We start from the raw sequence: 15,851 nt of genomic DNA on the forward strand, positions 1-15,851 counted from the left end.
AAAAGATTACCATATTCAGGACTTGACGCTAAACCCTGCTCAACGATAGCGTCCTGGGTCGCATGCCTGCCCTGCCTTTCCTTGGGGCGTGTGCGGTTCTTCTTGGCTCGGAGCAACAGAGACATTCCTGCACCAGGCTCACTGAATCTTTCTAGACCTGCCATGCCATGTCTTGATCTGGGCTTTACATATCACTTACATACATAGCTCTTCTTTCCAGCGACGCGTCTCTCGTCCCAAACCTGTACTGTACCAACAAAGAAAACCAACAGCCCTGCATTTACACGTTATGCTTTTTCGGCAGCTTCCTTATCCGCTACACATGGGCATTTTCGCTGTTTGATATATTGCCCCTAGTCTCCCTTCTCACTCCGAGCATCAAAGCGCTCGACTTGCTTAAACTTCCCCAAATACCCCTCGTCCTGTCTTCCTTCTATATCCTCCTCATTCTTACCTTGGTCTCACCAGCAGATCAGCACCCACCATACCTAAGCCAGGCTTGAGAGACGAAGTCATGGCGGCAAACACCCGAGGCCTTGCGAATCTGACGCTGGTCACAAAGCACTTCGGCGATGCTGCCTCTTTAGAAAGATCTCATGTCCTGCTCCAGAGGCCAGTGACTCCAAGTGTCCCCAATTATTCGCGACCTGCATCCATGAGGACGACGTCGTACGTACATCCTCGAAACGATCGTGGCGGAGTGGGCCGGTCTTCAGTTGGATCAGACTCGACACCACCCGATATGGTCGCCGACGAGGATGGGGAGGATCCGGCCTCTGGAGATGAAGACCATCAGTATCACCTCCATCAGTCCAGGCTCTTCGACAGCTTCTGGCAGGAAGGCCCCTTCGAGAACATGCCGTACCCGGCCCTTCTCGAGAGTCCGTCAACCCCTCGTCGCCCTGAGAACGAAAACAATGCACCAGCCCCCAAGGCAGATGATACCCCTGACCCAGAGGGTGCTCAACTTAATCATGTGGATAGCGCCTGGCCCCTTCGAGGCAAATCTGTCAGCAATGCCAAGGCACCGCCGAGATACTCTCTCTTTCCTCGCGAGACACCATCCATCTCAAGCAGACCCGGGTCCTCCCGATCATCTGCGCGGCCGCCACTGGCCCCAAGGAGCAGTTCGCTCAGCCACCACCCCTCATCTCAAGCGCCATTACTCCCACCTATTGCATCCACTTCAACGCTCTACCTGCCTCTCTTCAGCTCAAGCGAGAGCCCATCTCCGGTCAACGGTAACCGCCTTGTGCCGTCACCGCCCCCAATCTCACCTTTAAATCGACAGGGTCAAATTTGGGACACCACATATCGTCCATACGGAAGCGCATCCTATTCGATGCCCACTACGCCCCAGGATGCCGGTCCACAGCATTTCCGGAACCATAGCCTCCAACTGCCAGAAACTCAGCTTCCTTATCCTCTCACCCGAGGCCGGTCAGCAACATGTGTCCCATCATATAACCCGCAAATCTCGGCCCCCACTCAACCCAACATGGTGGTTTCTGCTGGTCCTTCATCAGGAATCTCATCTACCATCAGCTCATCTGCTCCATCACCACTAGCAACCAATTTTAGATTCTCCCACCAACGGCCGTCGCCACTACCCAATGTAAAGCTAACCGCCGCCGAGGTCCCCACCGATGCTGTTAGTCCGACAAATCCGATAATTACTGGGATAAATACAACGACAAAGTCATCCCGGTCCAACAGCAAAGCCAAGGCTCCGCCCAGGAAGACGCAGATAGTGTCAACATCTTGGATTTTTCCTAGCGTCCAAGACGAATTTCCCACAATCCCTGTCGCAGAGGCAGTCGACTCAAACGCGCCGGTCACGTCTCGACTCACGGAAAAAGCATTGCCCCCGCCGCCCCCGAACGGCGGATCCCTCACTATTGCGCCGCTGGCTCGCCCTAGCCGCCGTCCAGCCGCCCCGCAACGCAAGACTTCAGTTGTCTCGACCTCATTCATGTTTCCAGAACAACAGGACCACCCACGTTCATTTTTCGAACACGAAAGTGATGACGAAAACGACGGGGCCAACGGCGGTTCGCCCTCGCGCAAGTCACGCCTCAAGCAGATGGTTCGTGGACTGCACCACCGGCGCAGCCAGAGCGACATCTCCAAACAGCAGCTTCGCAAGGATGAGGCTGATGATAGGTTGTCGAGGGCGAGGGCGGCGACTGCAGTGAGCGCCCGTGCCGCAGCCCTGCAGCAACAAATCAACGATGCTGACCTCGAGGTCATGGGTGGCAGTGCGGGTCAAAGCATGCTGCGCCGGCAGAGATCCGAGGTGTTTTCTTTTCTTTTGAAGGGACGACGAATGCATTAGACCTTTGGTTCAAAACGTCACACGCCATCGATTAATTGATATACCGACTTCACATTCATTCTGCCCAAGTACTTGCTTACTTCAGTCACTCAACATTACCTGCCCACATTTTCTTATTTTTTGTACACTCTATACTCTGCATAACTCTCGGCGGCTGCCCATCTTTCTTTTCAATTATATTTCCTTGTTTATTTCCTATAACAGGAACAGAAAACTGTACACTACTGTCAAATTCCTAATGTCTGTTTTCTTTTTCAAAAATTGGTTGGTTTCTATTCGGGACGGATCACCCGAACACAAAGGCGCATACGGGAACGAAGGATCTGCATCTCACGGCACAGCATCTTGGCAGGTCTGAGTGATGACTGATAAACTTCATGAAAGGGCACACACACACGCACACCAGCTTCAGAGTTTTCTTTTTCATGTCTTTCGGAGTTTTTTTTATCTGGTTTTTGCTTATCACATATCCCTGTATGAATCTTGAGAGAACTGTTTGACGCATTGAATACCTATCTTGGATATGAAATCATTGGAACTATTGTGCGTTGAAGTCAAACGGCGGGAGGGCGAGAAGGTGATCGGTCACAATAATGTTGACGGCCTAGCCGAATGGCGAAAAAAAAAAAAAAAAACAAATGATAAGGGAAGAATGATCAGATACAGCTCTACTGGGCTGGCTGGAGCTTATCGGAGAGATCTCAGGTCTGACTCTGTTTCTGCCTTGGCCTCATCTAACGAATTTATGATAAACCAAAATATAATCCTTCGCGTCGAGAAAAAAGAGAGAAATAGAAGCTTGCGGATTTTTCTGTCGCATATTGGTTTTCTCCTTGTCCACACTTGCCGCGGCAAAGTGCCATGAATAGGGACAAAGTTTGAGCCTGATCAGATAGAGCCTACCCAACAAAAGAACAGAAAACTGACAAAACAGGCCCGACTACAATTGATCGCTTTTCTTTTTATTTTTGTCTCTTGTCTGTTTTTCTTTCCCGCGCTTTGCCGCCTCAGCTGGATATACTTGGCGCAATCAGTTACGACACAACAGACGGATGACTGATCGCACACAACCCGCGGCCAGTAAGCGCTTTTCCAGAAACACGCGTACTCACCCTGAACGCACGTGCGGCTTCGTTCCCCGTCATCTGAATGGGGAAAAAACCATAGGAGACATAGAATCAAAGTCTAAAACGGTAAGCCTGCTTCTGTACTGAAAAAAAGCAAGGAATCAAGCCAATCCGAGCGTGCTTGTTGATACACGTAATTGTTCAATTTTTCTTCCGCCCCCTTGTCCTAACAAGCCGCTGATGTAGCAAATTTGTCTAAGAGTATAAAATAAGCACCACGAGGGAGGAAAAAATAAAAAGAATACCGCTTCGGACTGATGGGGAAAACGGACGAAAGCAAGTCTCCCGTGTCCTGGACCCCCAAGTCTATGAGCAATAAGTGTAAAAAAAGCATGTCTCCGAAAAAAACATACATTTGGTCCATTGTTTTACCCAGAAAAAGTAATACCACCCGACAGGAAAAGTTTAATAAGCCATGAGAGAAACAGGAACATCAAAATGGGTGCTGACCGTGAGGTCAACACGAACAAAAACAGCTCAATCTAATACATGGTATCGTGCGACGTAACAGTTCCGTCCGTCATCGTTATTCGTGAAAACAAAAGCCAACAGGTGTCGTCGCTACATTCCGCAGAAAATGGGGATGGACGCTTGGTCTTGCACGCTGAACATCGTGATCGCATGAGATGAGAAGCGAAATAAAAGATAAGAAACCCAACAGAACAAAACCTGAAACCCATCATAACTCCGACGCAATGCCTAGCAAAGAGAAAAGCAGAAAATGAACACCGTCCTCAAAAAAAATCAACGTGAGAACGACGCTTGTCCCAAGAATGAAAAAAAAAGACACATTTAGAACCCACGCTGCTGATCCCTGATGCATCAGTTTTGTTCGGGAGGAAGAGGATCGTTCATTCGTACTCGCGTCATAAGCATCGTTCCAAGGCGCGCGCCTCGGACCCAACCGCAAACCATCTCGTAGCTGTTGTATCTGTTTGAATGATTGCAAAGCCACCGCATCCTTTGCAAAGTCACACCACTGGAAGTATGCAATGACTGAATCCGACGATAGCCTTTTCAAATCCACTCCGGGTACGGGTTTCCAGGCTGTGGGTGGCTCCATGGTTTGGACGACTGGATCGCGTGTGAGTACGCTCACCCATACTTCGACCCGCCGCTACCATCTCTGTGGGTTGATTTCCCACCCGCGCCCGTAGTCGACGCTTTCCTGCTTCGCCGGCTTGACCTCGGACTTTCGGTGAACCTGACGACCCTTCTCACACCGAGGCGCCCGTCCCGTCCCGCGCCAAGACCAAAACGCCACCGAGTCTGCTGCTGAATGGGTTTGCCGACACCCATTTTGCGCATCATCTGCGACTTGCTGAGTTTGTTATCGTGAAACACCTTGTCATCGACCACATCGTCGTTTGCCAAGAACGAAATTATTTCGGCCAAGCACGTCACCCCGTGTGGGAGCTTGAATGGGCCCCTGCCATGGAGGAACGATGCGAGAGCCACAAGGTAGACCGCCAGGAGCGCAAGCAGGAATCCAAAGGCCGGAATGTTGGGAACCATGCGTACTTCGTTCTCGTCGGTGGTGAGCGCCATGAACATACCGCCGCCCACGACGGGGATCAGAACAAAAACGACGGACAGAGTATGGATCGCGGCGACACGCCAGTGACGATTACGGTATGCATGGTAGGCTGCTTGCAGTGGCACACACGCTGCGTAGTCTGCAAGCATCGAGCGCTCAGGCAACGCTCCCTCCTGTCCGGCCGTGAGTTCACCCCATGGCTGAAGTATGCGTAGCCACATGTCTAGTATCTGAAAGCTGAGAAACATGAGCATACCAAGGAAGGCGGGAAGAAAGCTATACAGAAAATTCGCAGAAGAAAAGCTTCCGTCGACGGGGCCAGCGCGCACTCCGGGCAAGAAGCCGTTCTGAATGTTGGTTGCGGGCGCGAACGAGACAGCCAGCAGCGTGATCAGCATCGCGACCATAGCGATAATGAAGAACACCAACTGACGGGTGCGGAAGCACCATGGCAGCCAGCGATACCGCACCCTCCTATTGTGTGGCGAAGCCTCGATGTCAATATCTTCCTCATCCTTCTCTGTGGCTGTGTCACGCTGGGATTCTTGTGGCCGAATGCGCTCGCGAGCATCCCGCACCTTTTGCGTGATTGGATATTTCGCACTCCTCCACCTGGCTAGATCCAGCTCATGGCCTCTTGCAGAGCCGAGGCCGTACTCAATCATATTGCCTCGCATTGGGACGTTCTCGAACTCAGCCGTGTTTCCTGTCCGTGGGCGTGTCTCCATCGCCATAGTCATTTCCCACATAGCAAGCCTGTCGCTATCACGGTCTCGCAGAGCCCATCTGAGTTCGTCACGAGAGGCCATAACTTCAGTATCCCGGTAGTCCTGGAGCAGGTTGAAAGCAGGACTACTGTCGGGGTGGTTTCCGTGCGACACGAGAGCCGCCACGTCCGCAATCGACCGGATATCCCAGGCAAGCCCGGTTATGGGATTTTGTTGCCAGTATCTTATGGTCAAGAATATCGCCAGGAATAAGCCAAGGTACAGTGCCACAAGCGTCCATGCGACTCCTTGAACTGTCGCCCAGCGCCAAGTATCGTCGCCGATATACACAACCGTGAACAGAGAGCTCTGCAAGGGTATAGTGAAGTTCACCAACCACATCATGAGTAAGGGCAGACACATATCCCAGTAGTAGAGCACTCTCGCAAAAATGGTCTGTCTATAGTTGTGGTTCCGGACTTGCTTCGGCGGCCGACCGGGGTAAGGTCTATCCCTCGGATCGATTGAGACCTGGTAAGGCGCAGGCCGTAACGGGAGAGGCAGACGCGGAAAAAGATATATCGACGGCCGATATATATCATCAAAGAGGGCTCCACTGCGAAAGTAGACCGAACTCTGGGCTAGTCGCGCAAAAGGCAAGATGCGCAGCGTAGTCATCAGCACCGCCTGACTGTAGAATAGAACAACCGAGGCGAGAAGTTGCGGCAACATTCGAAACACGAAGAATTGGCCTCCATATATGGTACCGTTGTAGTTGACAAAGCCAGAGTTGGTCTGCGAGTAGATGGCGCAGAACATGAGGAGTGCAATTATCACCACACACAGAGCCATGAGAATGGCCAAAGATTGCTGCTGTAATGCACGGGGCCGGCAACATAGGTGAGTTTTGCTCCTGGCGGACGAGGCCTCAAATCTGTCAGGATACTTTCCAGTGTTCCTGGGGTCGGTTTCTTTTGAGACATCAGCCACACCGGGAGGCTGGCCATGTCGCACCAATGTGGACTGGGAGGAAGGCTGGGAAATGCTTGCATCCCTCTTTTTCTCGGACCTTGCTTTACGCTGCGACTGATTTTTCTGGAGATGCAGGTCACGCTCCATCCGCCCGTTGGGCGGCGGGGTTACGCCTCTAGGCCCTGGATGTCGTGTGTATTTTGCGGGATAGTCATAATCAGGTATCGACGGATCATAATAGTCGGACTGGTTGCTGTCCGTAGCATTCGACGGCCCTCCCCTGCGGAAGTCCTTTGTGATTGCTTCAATGGCGTACTGGAGGTGCTCGGTGTCATCCAAGCCGGGCGTGACCTGGCCGGCCTCCAGAGCCATCCTGTCTTTGATAGAGATGCCCTGAGCGGCGGCTGCTCGCCCCTCCAACATGCACTGGTAGCCGATGTCTGGTACGTCGTCCAAAGTGAGGTCTGGTTCATCCCTCAGCTCTGCCAGAGCAGCCTCCGTCAGTATGACTGGTGCCTGACGCTGCCCAAGGAAGCGGTCTGGTTCGTAGTCTGGCCCGAAATCAGAGCAGTTGAAGCGATCTGGTCCGTAATAGGGGGCGTAGCCTGGGCCGTCGAAGCGGTCTGGGCCATAAATTTCTGACTCGGAAGGCCAGCTCGAAGCGGTTCCTGGGGGAGATGGTACAGCTGGGAGTACGCTTGGTTGAGCAATGTCTGAAGCAGCAGCAGTTGTGGAATCGTCGTAATCGTTGTATCGTCTGTCTCGTAATCTCGTGGACTCAGTGTAGCTGCTACTTGAAGCTATTCTTCGCTCGGATCTACTGTTTGTGGCGTGTGGTTTTTTCGGTTTGCGGGCATACGAGCCGTTCCCTACGGTGACGGGGAAGCAAAAGCAAACGGGCGTCAGTCTTGGTGCGTCCTCTCGAGGAGCTGAAAGCAGGATACAGGACAACACAAAGAAGGTGGAATGGAGTGCAAGGAAAGATGCAGCAGCTTACTTGGTGGTTCGACATAGTCGAAATTCAGGTTCATCCTGCCGGCTTATGTTGGTGGTGTGCTCGAGATTTCCGTCGCTTCTCGTTCTTGCCGTCGTTGCAGCAGCAGCAGCAGACCCCCTCATCCACTGGGATGATGGTAGTCGAGCCAATGGGTGGTACAGCGAAATGCATGTGTATGCACGTCGAGGAGGACTTGCATATTCATGGTGTGCGGGCCAACTGGTTTTGTTGCTCTGGTTGGTGCGTTGGACATTTTGGTTGTTGCGAGGCTGGGAGATGGGGTACAAAGGTGGGAAGGTAGGAGTGAGGAGGTTGGTAACACCCTGTTCGTGGGGCTTGCAGGTAGTAGGGCGATTCACAAACACCTTTACCAACCACCTTTGCAGGGGTTAGTGACGCCCAAGTCTGACTATTGCGGGAATTTTTGGTTCTGGTAGCTTCGTGCCTGCGAGACGGAAAATAGGAAAAATAAATCAGCTTGTAATTTTTATAAGAACTAGAAAGCAAAATGACGAAAAGCAATTGTATCGTCTGAAATAATCACAATGGTATTGATACATCCGCAGCTTGAGCCAAAGTCAATTAAGTTGATGCAGCTCTACACCGTAGCTTAGACTGCTGTCAACGGCCCACCAATCTGATCAATGACGACAGCCTCGACCAAAGCTCTGATGGAGCTTACTGGGGTCCAAAGCTTCTGTACTGGTTAAGCTGTCTTACGGTGTAGGCGAAAAATGAGGAGGCGGGGTAACCCTTGTAGCTCCAACTACAACCCCTGTCAAAAAAAAAACAAAGAAAAGAAAGAAAAATCCACCAAAACTTTGTGCTGTGCAACGAGATGCAGGGCCTAAAAGACCTCCACCGTCTTTCCTACCTGCTGAGTTGATCAGTTGGCTTGACACAAAATGTCTGTTAATATGCATTCAGGGGGTTTCATGTAACAAGAAGAGAAAAAAAAGAAAAAAGAAAAAAAAAACCAGTACCTGAGAGCTCTCATAGCAGCAACGTAGTAGCAACACCTCCACAATTACTAACATCAAATCCATCCCCTCACGGAAATCCTTCCTTCAGCGCCTCCTCGACCGCCTTGCCCGTTAACATTTTAAAGACCTCCTCGTATTTTCCCCTCGTCGCCTTGACTACGTCTTCGGGCAGCACGACCCCTTCCTTGCCCTTGAGCCCGTTGGCCGTCAGCCAGTTCCTGATGAACTGCTTGTCGAAGCTCTCCTGGTCCCGGCCGGCCTCGTACTTGTCCTTGGGCCAGAACCTTGACGAGTCGGGCGTCAGCACCTCGTCGACGAGCACCACCTCGTCCGTCTCCTCGTCCAGCCCAAACTCAAATTTGGTGTCGGCGATTATGATGCCCTTGCCTGCCGCATAGTCGGCCGCGGCCTCGTATACGGCCAGCGCCAGCCTCTCAATCTCCGCGGCGTACTTGTCGCCGACGATCTCGGCCGCCTGCGCCGGCGTGATGTTGACATCCTTGTCGCCCTGCTCCGCCTTTGTCGACGGCGTGTACATGGGCCTCGGCAGCTTGTCGCACTGCCTCAGACCGGCGGGCACCTGCAGGCCGTGCACCGTGCCGCTCGCCTTGTACTCTGCCCAGGCCGAGCCGGCGACGTAGCCGCGCACGATGGCCTCGACGGGGAAGACCTTGAGCCTGCGGACGCGCATGCTCCTGTTGCGCACGATGGCCTTTTCGGCCTCCGACAGCGACGCCGGCGCGTCCGTGCCGAGAAAGTGCGTCTTGAGCCCGGCGACCTTGGCCGTGAGCAGCTTGAACCAGAACACGGTCGCCAGGTTCAGGATCACGCCCTTGCCCGGCACGCCGTTGGCCATGACGACGTCATAGGCAGATGTGCGGTCCGACGCGACGAAGAGGAGCGTCTTGTCGTCGACGGTGAAAAGGTCGCGCACCTTGCCTGTGGCGATCTTGGGGAGGGTTGTGAGCTCCACGCTCGTGACGGCTTCTGATGCGGCCATGATGTTGCTGGTGATATGTTTTGTGGCTGTTGATTTTCAGTCAAGCAAATCTGTGACTTTTTTTTTTGCCGAAGAGTATCCGTTTTTTTACCAACCACGACAGGAAATCTCTTTGCTCCTAGTAGTCACTATTATTAGGGATTGCAAATTCGAATATGAATTCATGAGCTGTGAGTCAAATTATGGAGTTGAGAAAAATAAAAACAAGATTCCGGGAAGAAAAAGTTATAATTCTTCAAATCGGATGCCTCCCACACCTGTCGCGGGGTGGACCTTGTAGGTTGGATAGACAGCCCTACATTGAAAAATTAATCGCTATAGGTTCGTCGGTATATCGTACATTTTTGAACCATAGCGATCGTCAAAATAACCTCAGATTTTACACCAACGTCGCCTCAAGGCTATCCTTGTGTTCCCCTTATAATGCAGGACCATATACTCGGTAACATGGCACGAAAAGGATCCTGTTCGTGATGTCAACAGGAGTCTGCGGGCCGACGGAAGCATCCCATTTTAGTAGCCACATGTAAAAAAAAAAAAAAAAAAAAGAGTTGCCCCACGTGTGACGCGGGGGAACACGCTTGCGACGTTAGCCTTGGGAAGACAGCGCCCAGAACCGCATGCGACTAAGCGGCATTGAGGCTTATCGTACAATCCAAAAAGCTTCTCTCCTTTTTCACGTCGCCAGTACTGTTAACACGTGACTCTCGTACTTCCGTCATATTATTACTACAATTAACGCCATGTGCTCTAGAGTTTTTCTAGCCTATGTGTACATGTTCGCACAACGCTCCTCCCAATAAAGCACTGCGCCCGCACCCCTCGTGTAATACCTCGAGGGGGAACAAGTGCCCAGTGATGCTGATGCTGGTGTACAAGATGAAGTCCGGTGTTCCCAGTGCCCCTCCTTCAAGAAGCTTCCAGTCCCAGCCCATAGTCCCGACAAGAGACGAACCAGGTAGCCGGCAATGAATGCGCAAATTCCTAATATACCCAAACGAGGTTTCTTTGTTATTTCCCCCACCTCATGTTCCTCCAAGCGATGCGCGCGCTAAAACGGTCGTAAGCGTCATTTCTCTTTGGTCGTTTTTTCTTCCTGTTCATCAAAAAAAAATTAATTTACAAGATGAAAGAGACGCCTCCAAATATAGCAAAGACGGCCCACGCGCCAATGAGAGAAGCAATCCCCCTGCCAACGCCCACCGTCGCACGACCCGCCGCGGCATTTTCGTTGTCTGACGTGCCAGGCACCTCGATCGTGGTCACGGTCGGCAGGCCATCCGCGCCCGTGACGGTGGTCTGGACGGCCACGTTGACAACCTGGCTCGCGACGCCCGTCAGGCGCGGCAAGCTCTTGTCCGTCGCCGTCAGGTTGACGATCTTGCTGTCGGTGGCGTTGAGGTTGGCCTGCGCGATGCCGATCTCGTTGTGGTCGAGGTCGTAGACCACGTAGGCGGAACGCAGGAACGTGTCGCCCAGGAGCGTAAAGTCGGCGCCCTCGAGCGAGTTGTACTGCTGCGCGAACTGGCCCGTCGACTGAATTCCGAACAGGCAAACGTCCTTGAAGGGCAGGCCCGGGGGCGTCCGGAACCCGTCGAGGTTGCGCACCACGTCGAGCACCATCTCGTACACGGGGACCCTGATGGTGCCGCCGTCCTTGGCAAAGGTAAAGGACATGACCATGTCTTTTTCCTTGTGCAGGTAGTCGCAGCTGATGTACGTCAGGCCCGTGACGTTCTTGTCCTCGACGGCGCCAAACATGCCAAAGACCTTCTGCGCCATGCTGACTGGGAGGTAGGACAGCGTGGTGCCCGAGTCCAGCAGCGCGGGGTTGCTGGTGCTGCGCATGTCGATCTTGGTCTTGGTCTTGTTGGAGAGCTCAATCTCGAAGCCGCTCAGGGCGACGGTGAAGCTGGTGATGTTCTTGGTTGTAATGTCCGGGATTAACGGTATCACCTTGAGCGCCCCTATGAACTTGGCCGTGTCGACACCCCCAAACAGGATCCGCCCAGACGGCGACCGCCGGTCGTTCAGCCATAAGCTGTAGGCCTTGGCTTGTATGATCTTTTGCGCCACCAGCTCGTCCATGAAGTTGGGGTAGGGCACCTTGGCGGCAACGTGCGAGCTGAACCCGACGCCCAGGATCCCGGTGCTGCGAACGGTGGTGCTCGCAACGCCTATCTGAAGTCCCTTGATGGTGGTTTCGCCAATTGTGAAGTCATCCTTGACGTAGTCGCCACGAGCTGCCGAGCCATCGAGGTACCGGATCTGAAAACCGTTGCGTTCTTTTAAAGAATATGAAGAGCTCTTAGTCTCGTTGTCTGTGCAGTTGGCGGCAGGCTTCTGTTAGCGTGACAAGCTTCTCTTAGTGGAAGGTGGGGGTGGAGATGAAATCGTACAAGTGGTACTGCAGCTATCTCCATACTGCCGCTGCAACCTCGTGTTCCCGCAGAGATCCGCCCTGCTCGACACGACCCAAGCATCACTGCTGCCGGTATCTAGAATCATGCGAGCATCTTGGCCTGGAGTTCCGATCTTGACGTCGAGGTAGTAGCCACCACCTGTTATGTTGTTCGCTATACTCTCCACGAATGTGCTGCGTTTGCCAAGGTGAGGATGGGGAGCTTCCGATGTTGATCGCATCAACTCGAAGGAGACAGTCGCCGATACGGCCGCGGGGGCTATGAGGAGGGCGCCGAGGAGCCTCATGATGACAGAGGTGATTTCGGCCTCACGAAGAGAAGGCAAAAGTCGGAGGTGCAGCGAAAGACGAAAGACCAACACTCCAGGAACAACACATTTGTCCAGTCGGGGGAATAAGGAGTAGACTAGACGGTTGTCGTTTAAGAGGCAAGAAGAATATTCAACGCGCCATTGACCAACCCCCAAAGAGGCTTGGGAGAGACAGGCAAGACAGGTCAAGCGGCTGGCGTGGTCAAAGAAAGGTGGTCAGCCTCTTGCCCGCACGCGTGACGGGAAAGTCAATGGCGGTCTCTTCGACAAGGGCAAAGATAAACGGCCCGCGACAGGCTTGAGGGGGAACGACAGGGAGGACCAAGAGATGAAAATGCGGGCGACCGTCTGAACAAACATTTAAACGTGCTCATTTTCAAGGTTCCATCAAACAAGACGAACTAAGAACCCCTGCATGTGCTGTGCGTCTATCTTGTCTTGCCTGTTCAGGGTTCGGCCGACGACAAAATCGGTACAGGTGGATCCCTGGCTTTAGTAGCAGGCCGGGGCGCCTACCCAGAAACGCGATGCGATGGCCTCGGTCAGAATTCGACCTGAATCGTTTTGGCCAACAAGGCTGTACCTTGCTTTTTCGAAGGCTCCTTTCCAGGAGAGAAGGCTAAATAAAGACCCTCGAGACTCTGATTATAGAACTCAAATTTTTCACAAGCGACTTACTAGAAAACTAATGCATCAAATTATTCAACCCGGTTACATGGCAGATATTTTCCGTCATTGCCTAAACTTGTTTTGTCAATGGTTGCAAGGGGTGAGGAGGGGACACTCCGGATTGCCCAGCGTTAAACGCTTAGCCCGCCGCTGCCGCTGCAGCAAGAGACATGGGGGGGTGGTGGTCGGCAAGTCGGCTTCGGTGCCATGGACCGACCTATGAAAGGACTGGATTGAACCCAGGGGCAAACTCCCTTGGCGATCTCGGGGGAAACATTCTCACCTGATGTGCATGCGTTTGTTTCTGTTTGTTTCGCGCCCTTCATTATTACGACGTATTTTGGTACAGGTTGTCAACTTGTCATCACCAACAGTACACTTTTACCATTGCTACGAATCCGGCACGTGTCTTATCCGGCCACCCTGTAGAGTAAAAGAGTAAAAGACAAGAAAAAAAAAAGAAGAAGAAACAAAAAAGAACAAAGGTCTCAGTGTCAAACTGTAATACAATCCAGTTGCAGAGCACACAATCACCTGGGGTAACCCACCCCCGATTATCTAACAGGTAAGTAGGTGTTCATGCGAGTTGGCGGGTTCACGGCGATAAAGAAGAAAAGGCAACCTAAACTCACCCACCCATGCATGCATGGAATTTAGCGGGTAATAGACTGGAGAGAAGGAACGCTAGGAGGGGGCTTTTGCCGTTAAACTGATCCACCCTTGTCAAGGGGCCGCCACTGACGCCGCGCCGCATTCCAGCGCTACAGTTTGTTGCGGCGGGCGGCAGGGGCAGGTGGATTTGATTCCCAGAAGTTCTTCAATTCCCTCTTTTTGTCCTTGTTTCCGCAAAGAATTTGTGGTCTCTTTTTGTTGATCTTTATAAAATGGCTTTGCGTTCGGGTAACGGCTTCAGCTGCAAACAGTCAACCTTTGGGCAGGTTGCCAGAAATAAAAACTAAAACCACTGAAAGAAACCGTATGGATCATGTTGGTCGGTCTTTGAAGACCTTTAATCTTGTTCATGTGTACCTGATGTTGCACGTCTGTGGGTTGATTACTTTATCGTCGTTACATAAACCAGGATGCTCGAAAGCATCAAGTAAAGAAACGTACCCAGCCTTGCCAAACCCCTGCCCCTGTGGCTTGAATGGTTGGCTGAATCCTGGCCTTCTGGCTAAACGACGTGGCGGCACAATATCGAGCCCTATTCCTTTCTTCTTCACTGCGCAAAAAGAGGCTTTTTTTTGGAGCTAAGAGGGACAAAGAGATTTTGATCAGAGTCTGGTCTAATTACATACCAGCCCACCTCTGACTGTACTGTACAACAGTACCGTAGCATGCTGTGCGTGCGCATCTCAGATTGCTTGCTGCCTGCATTACTCGCAGTCTCAGTACAAGCAAGGTTTCCTTGAACAACAACACCAAGAACGATGATTCCCCACGGGAAGTTTCTAAGGCATATCCCAATCATAACAAACCAAACAATGCCGATCGATGCTCCACAGCGCGGCGAAACAAATCTTGACCACGCGACACCGTTAGGAAATGACTGAACAAAGCCGCCCGTACAAGAGGATGACATCCATAAACCATGGCAGGCATGGCCTTTTTCGTAAGAATTCTTTTTCTTGCCTACGACAGCTAGGCAAGCAAAGCTTGGGAAAGTCAGAAAAAAAAAAAAAATCAAGACTGCCGGTACCCTTCACAGGACCTCGTCCACAACGGGCTTCTTGGCCATCTTCCACTCGACATAGCGCTCGATGCCAATATGGTGCGAGGAGAGGAGCCTGGCAAAGTCCCTCTTGGCACGAGTCGTCACGCCGCCGAAGTGGAAGCGCATCGGCCACTTGTCCACGAGGGTGTTCTTCTCTTTGATCTCGAAGCCGCCCATGAGGGTGACGTTGTCGAATTGACATATTTCCATGTAGCTACAGAGTGTGACGTGGCAGCCTCCATCAGTAACAGTGCTAATGCTACACATTGCTTCCAGGGTGGTTGTTGACGGGTGGAACGAGTGCTGGGGGGGTTTTGAGTTTCGGAGGGTCGACTGGGTGGGCAGCAAAAGAAATGACGAAGAAAAAAAAAAAAAAAAAAAAAAAAAAAGTAGTACTTACGCTGCGAACGCACCATCCATATCGCAAGCAGTCTGAATGGCCGAGCTGATCTTGATTGTCAACAGCGCCATCGTATTGATACTCTGTTTGGACATAGCCGACGACATCGTTGTATTGAACGGCATGTCCATGTACCCTATGACTTTTCTCATATGTCCCGAGGCCTCAGCCCGATCCTCTAAGTCGTCATCATGGAGTCTTTCCATCTCTGGTACGGCGTTCATGAAGAGGCCCAGAATCGTAGCTTTGTCGTTGGCCGCAGTGTCCTTGAGCATGGGACCTACGACCTTTAGGGTGTTTTCGATGCCGACGAAGCCCCTGTCGCAGATGTTGGAAAGCTATTGTCTAGATGTCAGTTTAGTTTCAATCGAGTTAATCAAGTCGCCAACCTACATCGATGCGGTCGAATTTCTTATTGCCGATGAGGCCGTCCAACAGGCGGGCATCGGTACAATACAGCTCAAAGGAGGTCTTCCTCTTGGTCATCTGATCGTGACAGGCACCAGTACAGTCGAGAACATACTCATACAGGGCTCCGTATGCGTCCTCTTTTGCCGGACCTTTGCAACAGTCGAGGACGGTCGGGAGTGGCCAGCCGGCGAACGGATCCGCACTGTCCAGCATGGGCCAGATGTCCTTCTTGTAGAAGAACGTACTAATAAAGAAATGTTTTTTTT

General features: G+C 52.1%; 4 protein-coding genes across 4 annotated transcripts in view; 1 reads left to right on the forward strand and 3 right to left on the reverse strand.

Moving 5' to 3' along the window:
• Nucleotides 1–514: 514 nt before the first annotated feature.
• Nucleotides 515–2,335, forward strand: PpBr36_09423 (uncharacterized protein; the record flags this gene model as incomplete). Its single annotated transcript, XM_029896544.1, has 1 exon — nucleotides 515–2,335. The coding sequence occupies one exon, from the start codon at nucleotides 515–517 to the stop codon at nucleotides 2,333–2,335; it is 1,821 nt and encodes a 606-aa protein (XP_029744655.1).
• Nucleotides 2,336–4,557: 2,222 nt separating this feature from the next.
• On the reverse strand, nucleotides 4,558–9,658 carry PpBr36_09424 (uncharacterized protein; the record flags this gene model as incomplete). The annotated part of the gene is made up of 2 exons (XM_029896545.1): nucleotides 4,558–7,435; nucleotides 8,730–9,658. The coding sequence occupies 2 exons, from the start codon at nucleotides 9,656–9,658 to the stop codon at nucleotides 4,558–4,560; spliced, it is 3,807 nt and encodes a 1,268-aa protein (XP_029744788.1).
• Nucleotides 9,659–10,777: 1,119 nt separating this feature from the next.
• Nucleotides 10,778–12,367, reverse strand: PpBr36_09425 (uncharacterized protein; the record flags this gene model as incomplete). The annotated part of the gene is made up of 2 exons (XM_029896546.1): nucleotides 10,778–11,979; nucleotides 12,058–12,367. The coding sequence occupies 2 exons, from the start codon at nucleotides 12,365–12,367 to the stop codon at nucleotides 10,778–10,780; spliced, it is 1,512 nt and encodes a 503-aa protein (XP_029744787.1).
• Nucleotides 12,368–14,762: 2,395 nt separating this feature from the next.
• PpBr36_09426 (uncharacterized protein) overlaps nucleotides 14,763–15,851 on the reverse strand; it is a gene marked incomplete at both ends in the record, with an annotated part of 2,442 nt that continues 1,353 nt past the window's right edge. Inside the window, 3 exons of the mRNA XM_029896547.1 lie at nucleotides 14,763–14,988; nucleotides 15,175–15,512; nucleotides 15,568–15,829. Of these exons, the coding sequence (XP_029744786.1) occupies nucleotides 14,763–14,988; nucleotides 15,175–15,512; nucleotides 15,568–15,829 (826 nt within the window). The remainder of the gene's footprint in view (nucleotides 14,989–15,174; nucleotides 15,513–15,567; nucleotides 15,830–15,851) is intronic.

Source organism: Pyricularia pennisetigena, assembly GCF_004337985.1.
Source record: "Pyricularia pennisetigena strain Br36 chromosome 7 map unlocalized Pyricularia_pennisetigena_Br36_Scf_8, whole genome shotgun sequence".
In the NCBI taxonomy this organism is placed as follows: Eukaryota; Fungi; Ascomycota; class Sordariomycetes; order Magnaporthales; family Pyriculariaceae; genus Pyricularia; species Pyricularia pennisetigena.